This window comes from Dipteris shenzhenensis, chromosome 17 (assembly GCF_047967505.1).
Source record: "Dipteris shenzhenensis isolate YYH24624 ecotype China chromosome 17, Dip_SZ_1.0, whole genome shotgun sequence".
Taxonomy (NCBI): Eukaryota; Viridiplantae; Streptophyta; class Polypodiopsida; order Gleicheniales; family Dipteridaceae; genus Dipteris; species Dipteris shenzhenensis.
Genome location: NC_141612.1, coordinates 50,425,335 through 50,443,078, shown reverse-complemented (window position 1 = coordinate 50,443,078; position 17,744 = coordinate 50,425,335). Strand labels below are relative to the sequence as shown.

General features: G+C 40.6%; 1 protein-coding gene across 3 annotated transcripts in view; it reads left to right on the top strand.

Moving 5' to 3' along the window:
- Nucleotides 1-11,068: 11,068 nt before the first annotated feature.
- Nucleotides 11,069-17,744, top strand: part of LOC147892248 (uncharacterized) — a 43,702-nt gene continuing 37,026 nt past the window's right edge. The window contains exon 1 of one of the 3 annotated variants that reach the window (XM_087388695.1): nucleotides 11,069-11,156. Coding sequence is in view for 1 of the 3 variants with exons in the window: in XM_087388693.1 (XP_087244819.1) it covers nucleotides 11,406-11,422 (17 nt within the window). In the remaining 2 variants the exon portion in view is untranslated. Of the gene's footprint in view, nucleotides 11,157-11,190; nucleotides 11,423-11,473; nucleotides 11,970-17,744 lie in introns of those variants that run through there. The other 2 variants (XM_087388693.1, XM_087388694.1) reach the window with 2 other exon arrangements.

The following is a 17,744-nucleotide window of genomic DNA, read 5'->3' as shown; positions in this document are numbered from 1 at the left end:
CAAACATGTCCATTGCTACTTGTTCCACACAATTTGGTCTTTGTTCTCATAATGGTTGTGAGAATTTGCTTCCTTTTTCTTACCAAAACTCACCCAAGTTCATTAGAGGTGGGGTTCTTTTACTCTCTCATCATTGCTCCCTCCTTCCTCTCTATGTTCGGCATTAGTTGTGGCAAATTATTCAACCTGCTCAATGTTGGGAATTGGTGGAAGAGATTAGATGTACTTTTCCAAGAAGTACAGAGATGTATTCAATTGGAAATACATAGATTTGAAGGGGGTCCCACAAAGCTTGATTCAATACTAGATCCCCCTCATTCTATATGCCAAGTTGATGAAGGCAAATATTGATCAAATGCTTGAATGTACCAAGTCGAGTGAAGCTATTGGTTATTTCTAATAATTGTCGATATACCAAAGAAGAATGGCAAGTTGGAAGGCTATGTCATCGAGTATCAAAAGCTAAATGAGCAAACCATTAAGTAACCATTCTCGTTACCATTCACAAACACCATCATGGATAAGGTAGCATAGAACAAGCCCTTGTTCATGGACGGATATAGAAGGTACAATTTGATAATGCTTGCTAAAGAAGACCAAGAAAAGGTCACATTCTTCAATGAATGGGGGGCATTCTCAAGTAAAGAAATGTCATCCGGATTGAAAAATGCATTGGCCACATTTGAGCATTGAAAGCTTCCAAGAGTATATTGATGGATGCCTCACGATATTCTTGGATGATTTCTGAATTTACAATAAAAAGCAAGCACCCTTGGAATGTGTACAAAAGGTATTCTAGAAACGTAGGGAGATATGAATCTCCCTCAAGTGGGTCAGATGATTTCTAGCAAGTTAATCATGACCAACCAATGTCAAGCAAGTATGCTCATATGCAAGCCGAACTATTTCATCAACTAATAAGAATAGATAAAAGTCCAAAGAAAGAGAAGAATTAAGAAAAGCATTCCAAGACTTATAAGAAATGGTTACAAAGGCCCTAATTTTGAAAAATCTAGATTGGAATTTAATATTCCATCTGCATCTGGATGCATCATGGATGGTGATTGGGTCCTTTTTGGCTCATCCCAAAGGGAACTTGGATTTCTAAATCTACTATGTGACCCAAATGTTTTCATCGACAGAGCTTGATGACTAAACAAGAAGCCTCGAGTTTTGGCATTGTTTACTCAACAACCTGTTCATCTTCTTTGAGATCGTTGAGGACTATTGTACTTGATCAACACACCAATTGTGAAGCCATGATTGACCTAGTGGATGCTATTGCTTTTAGAAGTCACATCAAGATTATCCATAAAGGTTGGCTCATCACATCATGGAGCCAATTACTTGTCATGTACCAAAGGTAAGAAACCAATATAGGGATCGACAATTCTCTTATGGACAATAGCCGATTTGCATTGTTGATGTATGAAGACAAGGATGAAGAGATCACCCACTATCTCTTTGTCAACTTGTACCACAAAGGGGGGGACATGGTCCTTTTACAAAGTGTCTTTCCGCATGAAAGAGAAATCCCATCAAGGGATACCCAGTGGTCATTTCTCCAATGAAGTCATGATATGAAAAATTCTAAGTGCGGGATTGTGGTGGAGCAAGATATACATAGATGTTGCAAAACACTGCAAAACTTGTGATGCAGGTCAATGAATTGAAAGGCCAACCTTCCAAGGCCAGATGCCATTATGACCAAACATGGCCACACATCCAGGACAAAAAAGTACATCTTGGTGGCAAGGCTAATTATGTCACCAAATTGCCCAAAGAAAACACCCTCAAGGACAACACATCCTAAAGCACCGTGAGATTTTGGTGTCCCTTTGAGATTATGTTTGACCAACATGTTCATTTCCTCAATTTTCATTGATGTCATGACAAAAAAAAATTTCATTTAGCATAATGAATCAACAACACACTATCCATGTGCTAGTGCTAGGCCAAAGCAACAAGTAAAGTGCTCAACATGATTCTCCACAAGACAAAGAATGAGCATCAAAATGATTGGGGTCACAATGAAGCACACAATTTGGTACCACGAATGTTGGTATAAAAGGCACTTTAGGCATCAAGAGGAGCATGAGTCGATTGGGAAAAGCTAATGACTTTGCAAATCACTGACCAAATAGCAAAGATCAAATTAGGGCAACAAAGTCAAGATACATATTGGTGCAACTTTGTCTACTACTACTAGTAAGAAGCACCTAGGAGATCAAATGCTAGCCATGACCCCCACTAGCAAAACATCTTGGATGACATCTTCGAAGAAATGCTGAGGAGAACAATCAAACCACTAGCAACAACAAGGGGAAAGGAGCAAAAAAATGAAAGAGGCACCACTAGCTAAGGAACAACCTCGACAAATGAACCCAAGCCTGAATAACCAAACTAGACCATTGATGCAGATCCACCAGAGCAGCGGGGCCAACTGCTAAAGCATGGCCCATGATGCTGTATCCTGTGAATGAATGGCTACCCTAGGAAGTCCCCATGAACCCCTTCTAGAAATTGATATCATGGTGTGTGCACAAGGGGGGCTTAGCTAATATTGTGACACGTATGCTCTAGGCATACTAATGTGCTACATAGTATAAAGTTTTACATCACCAAGGAGGTCGCCCAACTATGGGGTGCAAAGACTAGAAGAAGGCACTGTAGATGACATGCGTGTCCTTCAAAGAAGAGAAAACTTTATGGCAAGCTAAGATAGCTAAGGCCATCAAGCAACACGTGGTGACCATCCACAAACACAACACAATAAAGTAGAAGCAGCATCATTGTGCAAAGAGCTAAAGAAGCTCAATCACCAAAACAAACATAGGAAGAGTCAAGTAAAGGATGTACAAACACAACATTGTGGACAAAGAAAGCATCGAGCTACAAACCCATGTTGGCATCCTCGAAGGACAACGTGAACCGGCCTAGGACAAAGTATTGATACCAAAGATTAGCAGCAAAGTCTATACGTGACTCACCACAAGAAAGGATCCAACATGTGTAACAAAATCTGGTAGCACAGGGATGAGCAATGATCGATGGAAGAACTTCTATAACTACTCACTTGATCATACGACCCCGAGAAACCCAAGCGCCAAGGGATGGAGGTTTCAAAGGCAGAGGCATATCATATAAGTTCCAATTTAGGATCAATTCTCAAAACTCATGCAGGATGGAGATCTCAAAGGTAAACGAGAAGGTCACATATGAGATACATTTCAATTTAGGAGCAATTGTTATAACTCATGAAGGAAATCTTCTCAACAAAATGCTGCCATAGTGATGCCTAACATAGTGTTTTTTAAGAATCAAAATTGTGCACACATCACCACAAGCTTCAATCCCAACTTGATGGTGAGAAGTGCCATTGTGCTTCACTTACCCACAAAGGCAAAATAAAATTGGCTCATTTAAAAAATTGTTTATGAAACACTACCAGATACCCCATATCAGTGTCACCAATTGCACATCCACATGTACATATCTAATTCAAACATGATGATGCTTAGCAACTCTAAAGAAAAAAAGAAGATGCGTTGCAATGTGTGGAAAAAAAAAAGCATTTCCACTTATTGATACTCATCACTTGGGGACATCCACATGTATGCCATTCTTCATGATGTCTAGAAAAAGTTTAAGCACCATTTCTTATTAAATATCCATTGCTAAGGGATATACATGTAAACTCCATTTGTACGTTTCTTATTAACATGACTATTACTTAAAGGTTCTATTCCAATCTCTATGGATTTGTCATTTGTAATGGCAAAGAGTTGTACCACCATAGGACGTCACTTATGCTAGTTTGTGTTGGCAAAGCGATGCCATCAACATTAGTTTAGGCGGCAAAGAGAAATTATTGGTTGAAATGATTTACAACTCTATTTGTGTTGCTTAGCAATGCTTGATTTTGAAGAGAAACAAATAAAGGCCTTTGTGTACATCCTTGGAATAAATAAAGGCCCTTGTGTACATACTTGGAACCTTGGTTTTCATTCTTTATCTCCACTATATTTTCTCTACCATCTCTGTCTCTGTCTGTCTGTCTGTCTGTCTCTCTCTCTCTCTCTCTCTCTCTCTCTCTCTCTCTCTCTCTCTCTCTCTCTCACGTGCATGTGTGCAATTCAGAGCGTGTATGCATGCAACAAAAGATCACCTTAACTCCAGCTTGGACTAGACCACAATCCTCCCCAAGCCATGTTAATATGATGAGCTCATAAATCAACCTTGCAAAGAAGATGTATTATTCTTAACTATAAACAATTCCACATTGGCTCAGTTCTTACTGGACCAAGATACACAGTGAAAATTGAAATATTAAGTTTATAATGAGTTCACATTTGTTTGAGCACACCTTCCAATTTGCAGACACATGTATGTGGATTGGCTCTTCAAGGTGTGGATGATTGGAATTTGAAGTCCTAGTAAGATGTCTATCAATCTTTTTAAGTACATTTAAATGGTGGATACACACGGATTTGCCATAATTTGCTCACTAATTTGACTATATAGATTATGTTTGGCCGCGTAGATGTCATTAAATGTACAAGCTTTCCAATTTCTTCCCGCAATAATGTGAGAGAATAATTCGAGGGGCCTTGAATTGATGTTTGTAGCAATCTGTAGACCTTGTGCACACCAACCTCATATTAATATGATATGAATATGAAGATACAAATGTGCTATGTACTTGTTGACAAGGATAAATTAATTCCACTATGATTTATCTATGTGTTAATACTATGAGGGGAGAAATAGTGATCAAGTTGTATGAGAACATGAAATCCCATAATCTAGAGCTAGAGTCAGAGCTAAAGTGAAGAAAATGGGGAGATCATGCCCTATTATCATTTCTCGTATAAGTCCAAGGCAAAAAATTTGTTGGTAGAAGAGACATCAAAAGAACAAAACATTATAGGAGTTACTGCCATTAGCACTGAGGCAAATATGGCTGAAGACATAACGAAATAGCTAGTTGGAAAAAGCAAAGTGGAAGAGTCAATGGAGGTTTTCTTCTTGGATGATCCCCTCTAGCTTCTGGCTATTTGACAACTTTTCCACCTAGTAGATTGAAGAGGATGAGACAAAAGGATCTTGATTGTAGATGAAGAACAACTATTGATATAAGTATTAGGATAGAACCCAAATGTAGATGTTACACCAATGATAATGTCAAGTCTTCAAAACGAAATTATGATTCATTTTCATCCAAACATTGTTATTGAGTGATAAGGTTGTTGCTAAAGAATTTTGATAAGGTAGTGAAGAATTCTGATTAGTGGTACAACACTTGAATTTTGTTGAGTGATAAGGTACTTGAAGGATTTTGATTAGTGGTACAATAGTTGAAAATTTCCTTCTTTTCTAGCCATATGCTCATTTAAGAAGATTGTTTGAAATACAAAGAAATTTGAAGGTTCATAGAACTCTCTACCTTTTCCATAACCTTATTTCACGATTTTGCATTTGGGTGATGATATTCGTACTTTCTTTGGATCTATTTGGTCTTACAAATTTGTTAATGCGGTTAATGGGAAGGCCATTTAAATTTTTAGCTATGACCATGAATCCCTTCAAGGCATCCTAAAGAAAATTTTATGGTACCTTAGACTCAAGAGTTAGGAGGCTATTCAAATTTCAGCTATGAGGTATGCCCATGGCAAGAACAAAGACTCGAATTGAGAAAAGAAGATTAAAAAATGTTAAGGAATGGCTGGTCATCATCAAAATGTCTCCATATTTCTATGGACCATTTACAGTGATTCAGAAAATCAACGATCTTGCATATACAGTTGAATTACCTGATCATTAGAAAATCCATAATGCCTTTCATATTAGCCTTTTGAAGCCATTCAAAAGACCTTTACCTACATATCCTATTATCAAGATGCTCCATTGATTGTTGATAAACAGGAAATACTTGAACCAGAATGCATTGTTGATCATCAACAAATCACAACTCGAAAAGGAAATGTTGTCAAATATTTACTCAAGTTTAAGAACCACCCAAGTGCCCACTGGATGCCTAAGCGGCTCTTTCAAACTTTTTCAAAGCTCATAAGTCAATAGTTTAGAAAATCAGTTTTATAGTTGTAGTAGGCAAAAAGGGTTTTGTTTAAAACTATACAAGATCATTGATACCACTTAATCATCCTATAATAAATGTTGGGAACATATCACAATATACCAAATTCATTGACCAAATGGAATTGAGTGCAACATCAGCAAAGTTTTGATACTATCTCAATATAGCTGATGATTTGAGTGATGAAGATCATAATGATAACCATGAAGGTGATCAAGAGAATCATATTGATCCCCCAAATGCCCCTCTTATAATCAACCTAGTGATGCCCCTCATAATCCTCATCCTAAAGTAACACTAAATGGTATTATATTGCAAAGGTGAGTCTATACTAAGCAATGCAGTAAGAGGATTTAGGCATATAAATGAAAGGACTATTGATATTCACTAGATTAAGGGCCATTTAAGGCCAAGTCATGCATTGACAACCTAAGGAAACCAAAAAATAGGTATAAGGTAACAAGGAAACCTCTATAATATATGAAAGGAGAGAAACACTAGAGGCGGTTTTTTTTCACAAGGTGGAAAGTGATGGCAAGCTCAAGCTTCTAACTGTAGACTCGAAAGGAATCAGAGAGATGGAGCAAGATGAATACTATACATAAAGTATGCACAGGACAATTGAGAAGCAGAATAACATCAGCCACACAGTGACACACTAGACCAAGCTAGATTAGAATTAAAATTTTCTAAAACAGATGCAAGTCCCACATACTCTCATAAAAGAGAGTTCATTTGAGCCTGTTATCAACTTAATATTTTACTATCAAAGGCTTTATCTAGATTAAGTTTAGTTGAAGGGAATCATCATCAAACACCTTGTATGTTAAAAGACTTTCAATGTCATTCTTTCATAGCTCATATGTTTTAGATTATGTGCTAGAATAATAAGACACATGAAAATGTGGAAAGATATAAAATTTTCCCTTAAGCCAACATTTATAATGTTTTATATTGTATGATGGGATTAATAACACATGGGGAAATTCAAAAAGTTGTAATATTTTCCCTTTAGCTAGCATGAAAATCTATTGATAGTAATGTTCTTCTATTTTAAAATTATTTTGGATGAGGATTCTTGAATATTGATAGGATTTATAATTCTTTAAGGACAACGGTAAAGCCATTTGAATTGATATCTTGTTGAAAGAAAAGCAACATCATCTACCCCATATAAGAGTATTTTTCCATAAGCTTGTCTACTTATACTTATCGCAATAGTACACCTACATTTGCTAGAAAAGTCACGAGGGTTAACCATCGCAAACTATAGAAGGCTAAAGGTCTACCATCTTAGTATAGAATGCATTAAAGTTTGGAAAATAGCTTCCATTAAAAGGTGCAACTCATATTACAGAGCCTATTCTAAGTTAGCTTAAATACCTACAATGTGATTGCTGAACTTACTAGGGTATGACATCTCTTTAGTATCCTAAGAGTTTCTTAAATAGTATTGTATTCAAACTAAACCAATATGCAATTGTTTCGAGGTATTTTGACTTTCCTTTCTTTCAACAACCCTTTGCCCAACCTCTTCTACTATCACAAAATTTTTATATATTCACGAGGTTCAATCAATAAGAAGTTTGTTTTTTCTTATTTGCAAACATAGTGTTTTCTAAATAAAATTTACAACTAGCCGGCTTGCATTAATGGGAGATCAACTTAAAAGAAAAAAGACCAGATACACAAAAATTGGCTAGCTCAGAGGGCACACTAGCCTACACTGCCACTGTAGTAACGGAAAGCCTATGAAAATTTATGAACCTCCAAAAGACTTGAATCCAATAGGGAATCGGTCTTTGCAAGCAAGTGGCCCATATCAAAAAGCAGTAGCTTAAATCTTCTCTGAACCTCAGCCGACCTCATTGCCAACATCGTGGAACCTCCATGGACCACAGTATTCCTAGTAAGCCATATGGCCAAACACATATCCCCTCTGAAGAAACTCCAATAGCTTGCTAAGGTTGATGATAACTTGGTTGTATCCCCAACCAGGGCCATCCTCCATTTCCCATGAAGAGAAAAGCAGCGCATCAAACTAGAATTCCTAATAGCCTGTTCTAGACCCATGCCAGGCCTCCTTCACAACAAGACAATCCCAAAACATATGTTTAATGTTTTCTATAGCATACCCACACAACCCACACATAGGGCTAACCTGCTTCCATTTACAGATCCTACTCCAAAGTGGCATCTGTCTATGCACTATCTTCCATAACAAAAAGCGGCATTTACTTGGGATGTTATTCCTCCACAAATCCCCAAACCTCTTGCTCCACCACACAGGGGTCCTACACATACTCTAATCTTGATTTAAGTCATCCCCCAGAGGAATCTTCTTTAATAGTTCTTTATAGACTACCTTAGTAGAAATCTTTTTTAGATTTGAGGCCCCCACCAACTAGTGATTTTTCCTCCAGTGAGTCGAGGGTATAGAATTTATCGGCCACCATTAGGGTACCATGGCCACCACCCTAGATAGAAACTGAGAGTCTTTGTTTGATAAATGAAACTCCCTTCGAATTTGCTCCAAAGGCTTCCAAAACACCGAATCGATATCCCAAATCTGACTCCAATAGCGCACCCCTTTCCTATGGAGTGCTCTAGCACAAGATACATTGATCAGGGCCAAAGGCTTTCCTTCGCACAACAAAACATTCCCCCACCAAATGTGTTCCAGCAAAGAGGAATCCCCCCTCAGACCAGGCTTCCCCTTCCACCTAAGCACTGCAACACACTGTTTCCAGGCATTCATCCAATCGACAACCAACTCAGACCGTGACACTTTTAGAGGAAAGGATGACAACAGTTTACCATTACACGATGTGCCACCCCATTTCCCTATAGCTTTCCCACCACTCCTCTCCACATAGAAATGGACAACCTCAGCCCAAGGAGCATAACATTCAAAAAATCTCGGGAGCCATTTAGAAATGAGTGCTGTGTTTCTCAACCCAACATCTGGAAGGGCCAGCCCTCCACTCATCCTAGGAAGCTTCATTTGATCCCATGGCACATAATGGTAATGCCTCCTGCGAGCCTCCTCTAACCACAGGAAAGAACTAAGCAATTTCTCGATCTCTCTCCAATGACATCCTTTGAACTGCCACATTGAAGCCACATAAGTAGTTGTAGCTGACAAGCAACCAAGCATTCCATCCAAGAACAAGCCCCTACCAAAACATAAACTTCTTCTTAACCCTCTGCTTAAACCAAGAGAATCTCTGTCTTAATGAGAGAATCTCTGTCTTAATGAAAGTACCAAATAATCTGTCCCCGGGGGACCCAATTAACTAGCAATTCAACAGCCCAACTGGGTAGAGCATCTAATCCACTGATTGCAAAGGTCTTAGAGAAACTACAGACGATCCTGATACCTTGCAAAACAAGTGCAACACCTAAAACAAATTGAGAACACTTTCCTTGGACTCAAGAGAGAATGCCACAAGGACGTCGGTGAACATCTGTGAGCAAAAAAGCTTCTCTGAAGGTTAATGAACACCAGAAATAGATCTAAAATTGACAGACTCCTTAATAAGCCCGATCAAAGGCATGGTGCATAATGCAAACAGTAAGGAGGCCAAAGGGCACCCCCACCTAACAGATCTATAAAGCATGAACCTACCTACCACACCCCCATTAAGGCAGAGAATAGATGACGCTCTCCCAAAGAGCATGTGTGTACATATGTATTCACAAATGCTGAACCAAATCCTAGGTGACTCAAGACTGCGCCAATGAAATCCCCACGAAACCCTATCATAAGCTTTATTGAAATCAAAAGCAAAGAGTATACACTTCTGTCCAACAGAACAGGCATTATCCAATATTGCAGACACATTCATAATGTTCTCCAGAATATCACGGTCTTTAATGAAACCATTTTGCTCTCAATCCACTGAATGCGTACACAAACCCTGAATTCTAAGCGCCATGCCTTTGCAATTATCTTGTACGACACATTAAGCATGGAGATAGGTCTCCAATCCCCTACCTTCAACCTGGCCTAGCTCTTAGGGAACATAGTGTTAGAAAGTAAGACTAGTTGTTGCCATTGAAAATTGCACATGTAGAAAATGTTCAACTATCCATCCCTGAGAAAAAGAGGTAGTTAACTATAGGAGATCCTCCACTTGTAGACAATTATGCAATGATGAAAACATAAAAGCATAATGAAAGCTGATACAATAAAGTTAATGCACCACTTTGCACCCCACATCCCTTCTCTTGCAATGATTCATAAAACTATTTTTCAGGGATGGTTTTAGCATGGGAGGAATTTGGATTCCTTGATTGCAGAGCACATTTCAATACAAATCAAGAGAAATTTACAGTGAAAAGGCACATGAGAAAGCTTGCCTTTAATAGGGGGGCTAAATGTGGGAAGTAGAGCACATGGTCTTTATGTGAATGGATATTGAAGACACAAGTAATCTTATTACCACTAATATTTTGTGGGGGTTGGTTACCAATGCCCATGCCACAAACCCAAGGCCCACTTATGTAAGCATTGTTCATATAGAGGGCAAGCCCATCAAATAAGAATCTATAGGCCAGTGTGTATCTCCTTGAGAGCGTAGAGGAGTTTAGATAGATGCCTTCTCTTGCCTTCATGCTCTTACTATATAGCTCCTTGTGGTTGGTGTACCTCAATAAATATTGAAAAACTTGGCAATGATTTTGGGATGTGGTTGACAAGGGGAGCATTGTGCATAGGCAAGCATGTTAGAATTGAGAAGGATGGCCCTTTTAATGTGATGCTACATTGATTCGACCGGCACACTAACTACAGGTGGTTTAATGGGACGAAAAGGGAATATGTATGTTTTTGTTGAAACGTTAGGGAATTTGTCCCATTCCCCTATACACAAATGTTCAAAGGGGGGAGTAGTTAGTTCCACGTGCCCTTTGGTGATGCGTCGTGGAAGGTGTCCTGGATAGAGGAACACGTACCTCCCCGTGCCCGTGCCCACTCGCAACCCACGCACCTTTCACCATCTGATTCTGCTCTCCCTGGACGCAGGCGCAGCATCGCGGCGCTTCACGGGGTCGCAGAGTATTCCCCTTCCTCCCCACCCTTTACTTTTTCAGCTGCGCATTCCCCCGATTGCTTCTGTTTGTCCAACTGCCCTGGAACTTTGCCAAGCGATGGATTTTTTTGCCGAATACTACCCGTCTGCATTTCGCAGTTTTCTGATGTGTTTCCCCATAATGCCTATGAAAAAAGTATCGGCTTGGTACCGACGTTAACAAGTAGTCGGACAGAAGACTTCTTGTGACGGCTGATTAGGAGTGGCGTTTAATTATGGAAAAGCTGAAGGGGTAGGTTCTCCAATTCTGCAAGTGATAATTGGCAGAGGTGGCATTCTCGGATGTGCGCAAAACGATGGGCGGTCTTTGACGAAACTCTCTACAAGGCCATAGGAACAATCCCAAGTTTCATGCGTACAACCTTTACAGGCTTAGTGGCGTGCATGTAAAGCTAGCGTTGTTTTGGCAATCCTACATTTTACAATGTCCTTTTGTGCTTTCACACCCTGCGCAAGAAAATATCGATTCATCCATGTATCAATGCGCCGTTAGGCCTGAGCGGTCTTAGTCAAGCGAACATATTTTTGTGTCAGATTCGCATAGGACGCTTTTGCTGCTGCACACAGTCTCTGCTTCGCGGATTCAACTTGTAAGCACGGAGTTTTCATTACTGCACCAGTAGGATATCTAACAGTGAAAGTCGAATGACAAGTACGTGCTCTGGGGGCCATCTGCCTGATAGTATGCGCATCAGCTGCTACCAGATCCGGGGACAGATCAAAGAATATGTTGTCATCTACTTTGCTTCTAGCATTCCGTCAGAATGATGCAATTGGCGGTACTGCCTTTCCATGCATTAAAGGATTGACTTACATAACTGTATTTTGGCAAACGTTTGCATATAAGAGAATACCGCACTTGTTTACATGGTTATTTTGTCATTAGCGTTTGGATCAAAGTACTCATACTCATTTTTTTTACCCTCTTGGTACATCCTGCCTATGGCCTTTATCCGGTCCTTATATGCTTCTGTAAGACTCTGCCCAATGGAATATGACTCTCTGATATTTCTCTATGGTAGCAGCTAGCACGCTTGTAGTACAATGTGGCTTTATTATGAACGCACATTTGCATGGAGAATTTAGTGATGCTACCTTGCTAGGATGCTGGCAATTATAACTACCCCGTGCCCACCACTGCCGCCTCCTCCCCCCACCCATCAAATGGGGATTTGTAAAAAAACAAATGGTTTGTAGAAACTGTTATCAAGCTTTGTTTAATCCCTGCCTAACTGACTTTGGGGGTAAGAGAAACTCTACCAAGTCATGCTTTGATTGCAAGAGGACCTAGGCTATGAACATATTGGTCAAATGGTTTTAATTTAGGCATGGTACTAGCAATGGCTGGCAAGCTGTTTGAGGTGTCACTTGTAAAAAAGGCGTTCGTTGTGTGGAACAATTCTCTAATAAGCTAGGGCAGGCCTCAATTAACGGCACAACCTCTAGGCTTGGAGTTGAGCCTGCTGGTGATCTATAACCTGGGCATGAGTTCCAGATGACGCTTCTTTGTTTTGATAATAATAATTATTTTTGTGCAAAAATATATTGTTTGATATTGTCTTGGTCTGATCTGTTCTGATTTTTAACTGATCTTAGATTTTAACCTATTCCTTTGAATATGTGAATCAGTCCCATGCTAGCTTTTGCACTGTGCATTAGCTTCTACTAGTCGGCCTAATATAGGCGGCCAACCAGTCCTACAACTGCATTAACCCTAGCAAAATGCTCAGGCATCTGGCCCTTCCCCGGAATGTGTGCCCTCTACTCAATCTGGGTGGGCACACCCACAAGAATCCCTTTCTCTCCACACCTAAGATGCCTTAAACTTTAACACCCTTTCTGTAGCTTATGGTGTACAAATCATTTGAAGAAGCAAGGCGATGAAGATGCAACCATGGACCCTCCAGCACCGCGAATACTAGATTCTTTTCAGAGAGAGCACTTGTCAGCCCGGATCCTCCAAACTTGAACAGCAAAGAGATTCCCTCGGCTTTGATCCCATACTAGTCTACACTGAACTGAGTTCACAAAAGGGAATGATGAGCTCTGGAGCACACCGCAACCAATATCCTTCGGTGAAACACAACACATCTAGGAACCTTGAATGATGAATGCAGGAACACACTGTGTCCATAGTCTCCGCGACATCTAGCAATGAACTTCAAACATATGTGGTCCATAGCTCCACAGTCTTGCCTCGCCTGCCAGACTTTCCAGCGATTGAAGCTGAAGTAAGTCATCTCTTCTGCTCACATGCCCTCTTTGGCTATGGGAAGAACTTCCTTATTGTCAGAAAGCTGGTGTAATCTCGAGATCCGGACCAACAGCCGCCTTGGGAGTGCCTGACTGGTCTGAAGATGACTTTGACTTAGTGTCCTGGTCCTTATCTTTGTTCTTGGACCGACAATCCTCAGCCAGATGTCCTCTCTTCCTGCACGCATAACACCTGTGCCTTCCTTTATTGGGTACGGCTGTGTATGCCTCCCCTCCATTCGAGGACTTCTTCAGATTGCCCTGAGATAACAGAACCGGTTCTCTCCTCGAGAAGAAGGGAGCATAGGTCATCGAAATAGAGGTCCTCCAATTTGGTCCACACCTCTGAGGCACAGGTCAAAGTCTGCACTTTTGGAAATGGTCTGCACAATAGCAAATTGCGCCTTTGAATCACGCTCCTCCCAGTCTTGTAATTCTTCTACAAAGGCATCCTCGCGGGATGGAGCGCCGTGGATGCTCAGGCTTTCTCTTGAATCCCTGCACAATCTCCCATAGTCCCTTGTGAATGAACCACAACTTCATGTTCAGTGTAAGAAATCCTAGATTTATACTATATTTAGAAATGTGCTAAGGAACAGAAAGGAGACTGAAATAGCAGAGAACAAGGAATATTTGTATTACTTGAGTGTCTGTAGTGTCTGTAGTATGATCCATACAGTTGGGCCTCTCTTATATAGAGAGTGAAGAGTCACACATGAAAAGGTGTGTACTCCAAAGTGTATGTGCATGAAGAGGTGTGTACCCCTTGTGAAGGGTGTGACCCTTGATGAGAGGGTACATTACAATAGGAGTGTCTCTTCCATAGAATGTCTCTTGTGAAGGGTTGTGCCTCATAGGAAGTGTCCCATCAAAAGGGCATACCCTTCCACAACTGTCCATTCATCAAACCATCCATAAGTCTAAGATATAGAGAAAAGAATACGTCACAGATCGTGACATCCCCTCCCACTCAAAATAAGACCCTGGTGGAGATAATGAACTGATGTAGAAAATATCACAGTAAATTCTGAAAATACTGCTGTAAAATGTCAGGGTACTACTGTAAGTCTTCATCAGATTGCCAAGTAGCGTCGGAGTCGTCCAGATCTCGCCAAAGAACAAGGAATTCCGTGATAAGTCGATGTCGAGTCTCTCGCTGTCGATGGTCCAGAATACGCTCAGGAATAAGGAGAACATAATCGTCTTCGATTTTTGGGACATAATCACCTGCAGGAGGAACTGCTTCATCGCTTGGAATGTACGTCTTTAGCCAAGAAATATGAAATGTCGGATGGATTTTACCCCATGATCGTGGTAATTCCTATTTGTAACTTAAAGGTGAATTTTTCTTGATGATCCGGAAAGGTCCATAGTATCTTGGTCACAACTTAGGAAACACAGACTTAACTGTCTTATAGCGATGTGGGGCTACAAATAATAGCACCATTTCACCAGTGTCAAATTCCAGGTGACGTCTATGTTTGTTGGCAGACCGTTGATATCGCTCTTGCGCTTTTTGCATATGATCCTTGACTTGGAGTAGAATGTCTTGCATTTCTTGAACCAGTTGATCAGCTAGGGCCACTCGATGTTGAAGTACAAAATACATTGGTACATTCGGAGTGTGTCCATAAGCTGCTTGAAATGGAGTCATGCTGATGGCACTATGGAAAGAGTTATTATAAGCAAACTCAAGGAGTGGTAGATACTCTTCCCAAGCTGCTAGACGTGACTGAATATAATGTCGAAGCATTTCTTCCAGAACTTGGTTGACTCTTTCAGTCTAGCCATCTGATTCTGGGTGGTAGGCTGAACTAAACAGTAGAGTTGTATCCAAAGATTCGAACAGTGAAATCCAAAAGTGACTGGTAAACTTAGGATCTCTGTCGGATACGATATTCTTGGGCAATCCATGGTGTCGGAAGATTTGTTGTATGAAGAGTTTGGCGATGTCCAGAGCCTGTGCACTTCTTTTGCAAGCAACAAAGTGTGCCATTTTGGACAATCGATCAATAATTACCATAATTTGAGTGTTACCTCTGGAGGATCGTGGTAGTGTTGTAATGAAATCCATGGAAATACTTTTCCACCTTTCAGTTGAAACTGGAAGAGGCTAAAGAAGTCCTGCTGGAAGTCGGCGGCTTGCTTTCATTTGTTGACAAGATAAGCAAGATGTAACCATTTTGATGACATCGCTTTTCATCTGAGGCCAGTAGTATGTTGCACTGAGTAACCTATAATTCTTGTTGATGCCTGGATGGGCAGCATAAGGAACTACATGATGCTCTTTTAACAAAAGACGTTGAACATCCTTGTCATGTGGTACATAGACGCGATCTCGATAATATAGAAGGTCGTTTGTATAAGAATAGGATGAGAAAATCTTCTGTTCGGAAGTCGAAGGTTGATCTTTTGAAAGAACTTGTACTGCTGTGCCGAAATCTTTATCATTGAAATACTTCCCTTTGAATGAATTCGGAACATCCATAGATAATGTAGAGATTACTATAGCTGATGCTAGAGAGCATCTGCAACTACATTGCGTAGTCCTGGAATGTACTCAAGGGTCATGTGAAAGTTGGTCAGAAACTCAACCTAGCGTGCTTGTCGAGCGTTCATGACTGGCTGAGTAAAGATATACTTTAGAGAGTTTTGGTCTGTCTTGACCACCGAGTCGGCTCCCATGAGATAATGTTTGCAAGAGCGATAAGCATGTACAACGGCAAGAAACTCCTTATCATAAACCGGGTATCGGGTTTGGATATCGGAATGTTTATGGCTGTCAAAAGCAATAACTCTGCCGTCTTGCATCAAGACTGCTCCTGTAGCGATGTCGGAAGCGTCGGTCATGACCTCAAATGGATGGTTTGTGTCAGCAATAGCCATAATTGGTGTGGTAGTGAGTGCTTGCTTGAGTTGTTGGAAACTATACTCTGTTTCGGGAAGCCATTGAAAAACTGATGTGCTTTTTAATAATTCGGACATAGGAGCTGGGATTTCGGAAAACTGAGACCTTTGTATGGTAGAAGTTTGCCAATCCGAGAAAAGAGCGGACATCATGAACATTCTTAGGAGTAGGCCAGTTTCGGATTACCTCGACCTTCTTGGGATCCACAGAGATGCCTTGAGCTGAAATAACATGTCCCAAATATTCAAGTTGGATCTTGAAGAACTCACTCTTCTCAATGTTGATGTAGAGAGAATTTGCGCGGAGAACTTCAAAAACTTGGTGAAGATGTTGTTTGTGCTCATGTAGGGATCTGCTGAAAACTCGAGGTAAACGATGACGAACTTATCGAGGAAAGGCCTGAAGATGTCGTTCATGAGTGTCATGAATGTGGCCGAGGCATTGTTTAACCCAAAAGGCATGACCAAACATTCATAGTGTTCATACTTTGTTCGAAAAGCTATTTTGTACTCATCGCCTTCTCGTATGCGAATTTGATGATAACCTGAACGAAGATCAATCTTTGAGAATTGTGTTACGTGTAGAAGTTGATCGAAGAGGTCATCGATGCGAGGCAATGGATACTTGTTTTTGATAGTAAGCTTGTTGAGGGCTCGGTAGTCGATGCAGAGGCGCATTGACTTATTCTTTTTTTCCACAAGTAGTAGAGGAGATCCGAAAGGGCTGCGATTGGGCCTTTGTTGAGTAGTTCGGTCACCTGTCTTTGGATTTCTTCATTTTGAGTGTAAGAAACCTGATAAGGAGGTTTCGACGGTGGATTACTGTCGGGAATAAGTTCGATTGGGTGATCCACTGGTCGTCAAGGTGGTAACTGCTTTGGCAATTCTTGTGGAAAAACATCCAGGTAGGGCTGGAAAAAAGGTTGGTTGAGGTATTCAGAAGGATCCTTTGTTGGTGTCTCCTCTACTGCTGTAACCAACAGAAGTGAAGTCTTTACTTGACATTTACGAACCCACTTCTTTACTTGTAGGGCAGAGGCAACTGGGGTTGAAGGAGAGTCCCTAGAACCAGTTAGCTCAATAAGTTTTCCCTGGTGGACAAATTGGATAGTATGGCTGCGAAAATTGATTGATGGATCATAGTCGTAAAGCCACTGTTGTCCAAGTATGACATCGTACCGAGAAAGAGGCATGATGTCGAAGTTCAACTTGTCCGTATAATGTTGGATGCAAAAAGACAAGTTTTTGATCCTGGTGTTGCACATGAAGGTAGTTCCATTTGCGAGTTCAATCTGATAGTCCATGGAACTAGGACTGGTGGTCAACTGAAGTTTATCGACCATAGAACTAGCTAGGAAGTTATGAGAGCAGCCACTGTCGATGAGGATAGTGAC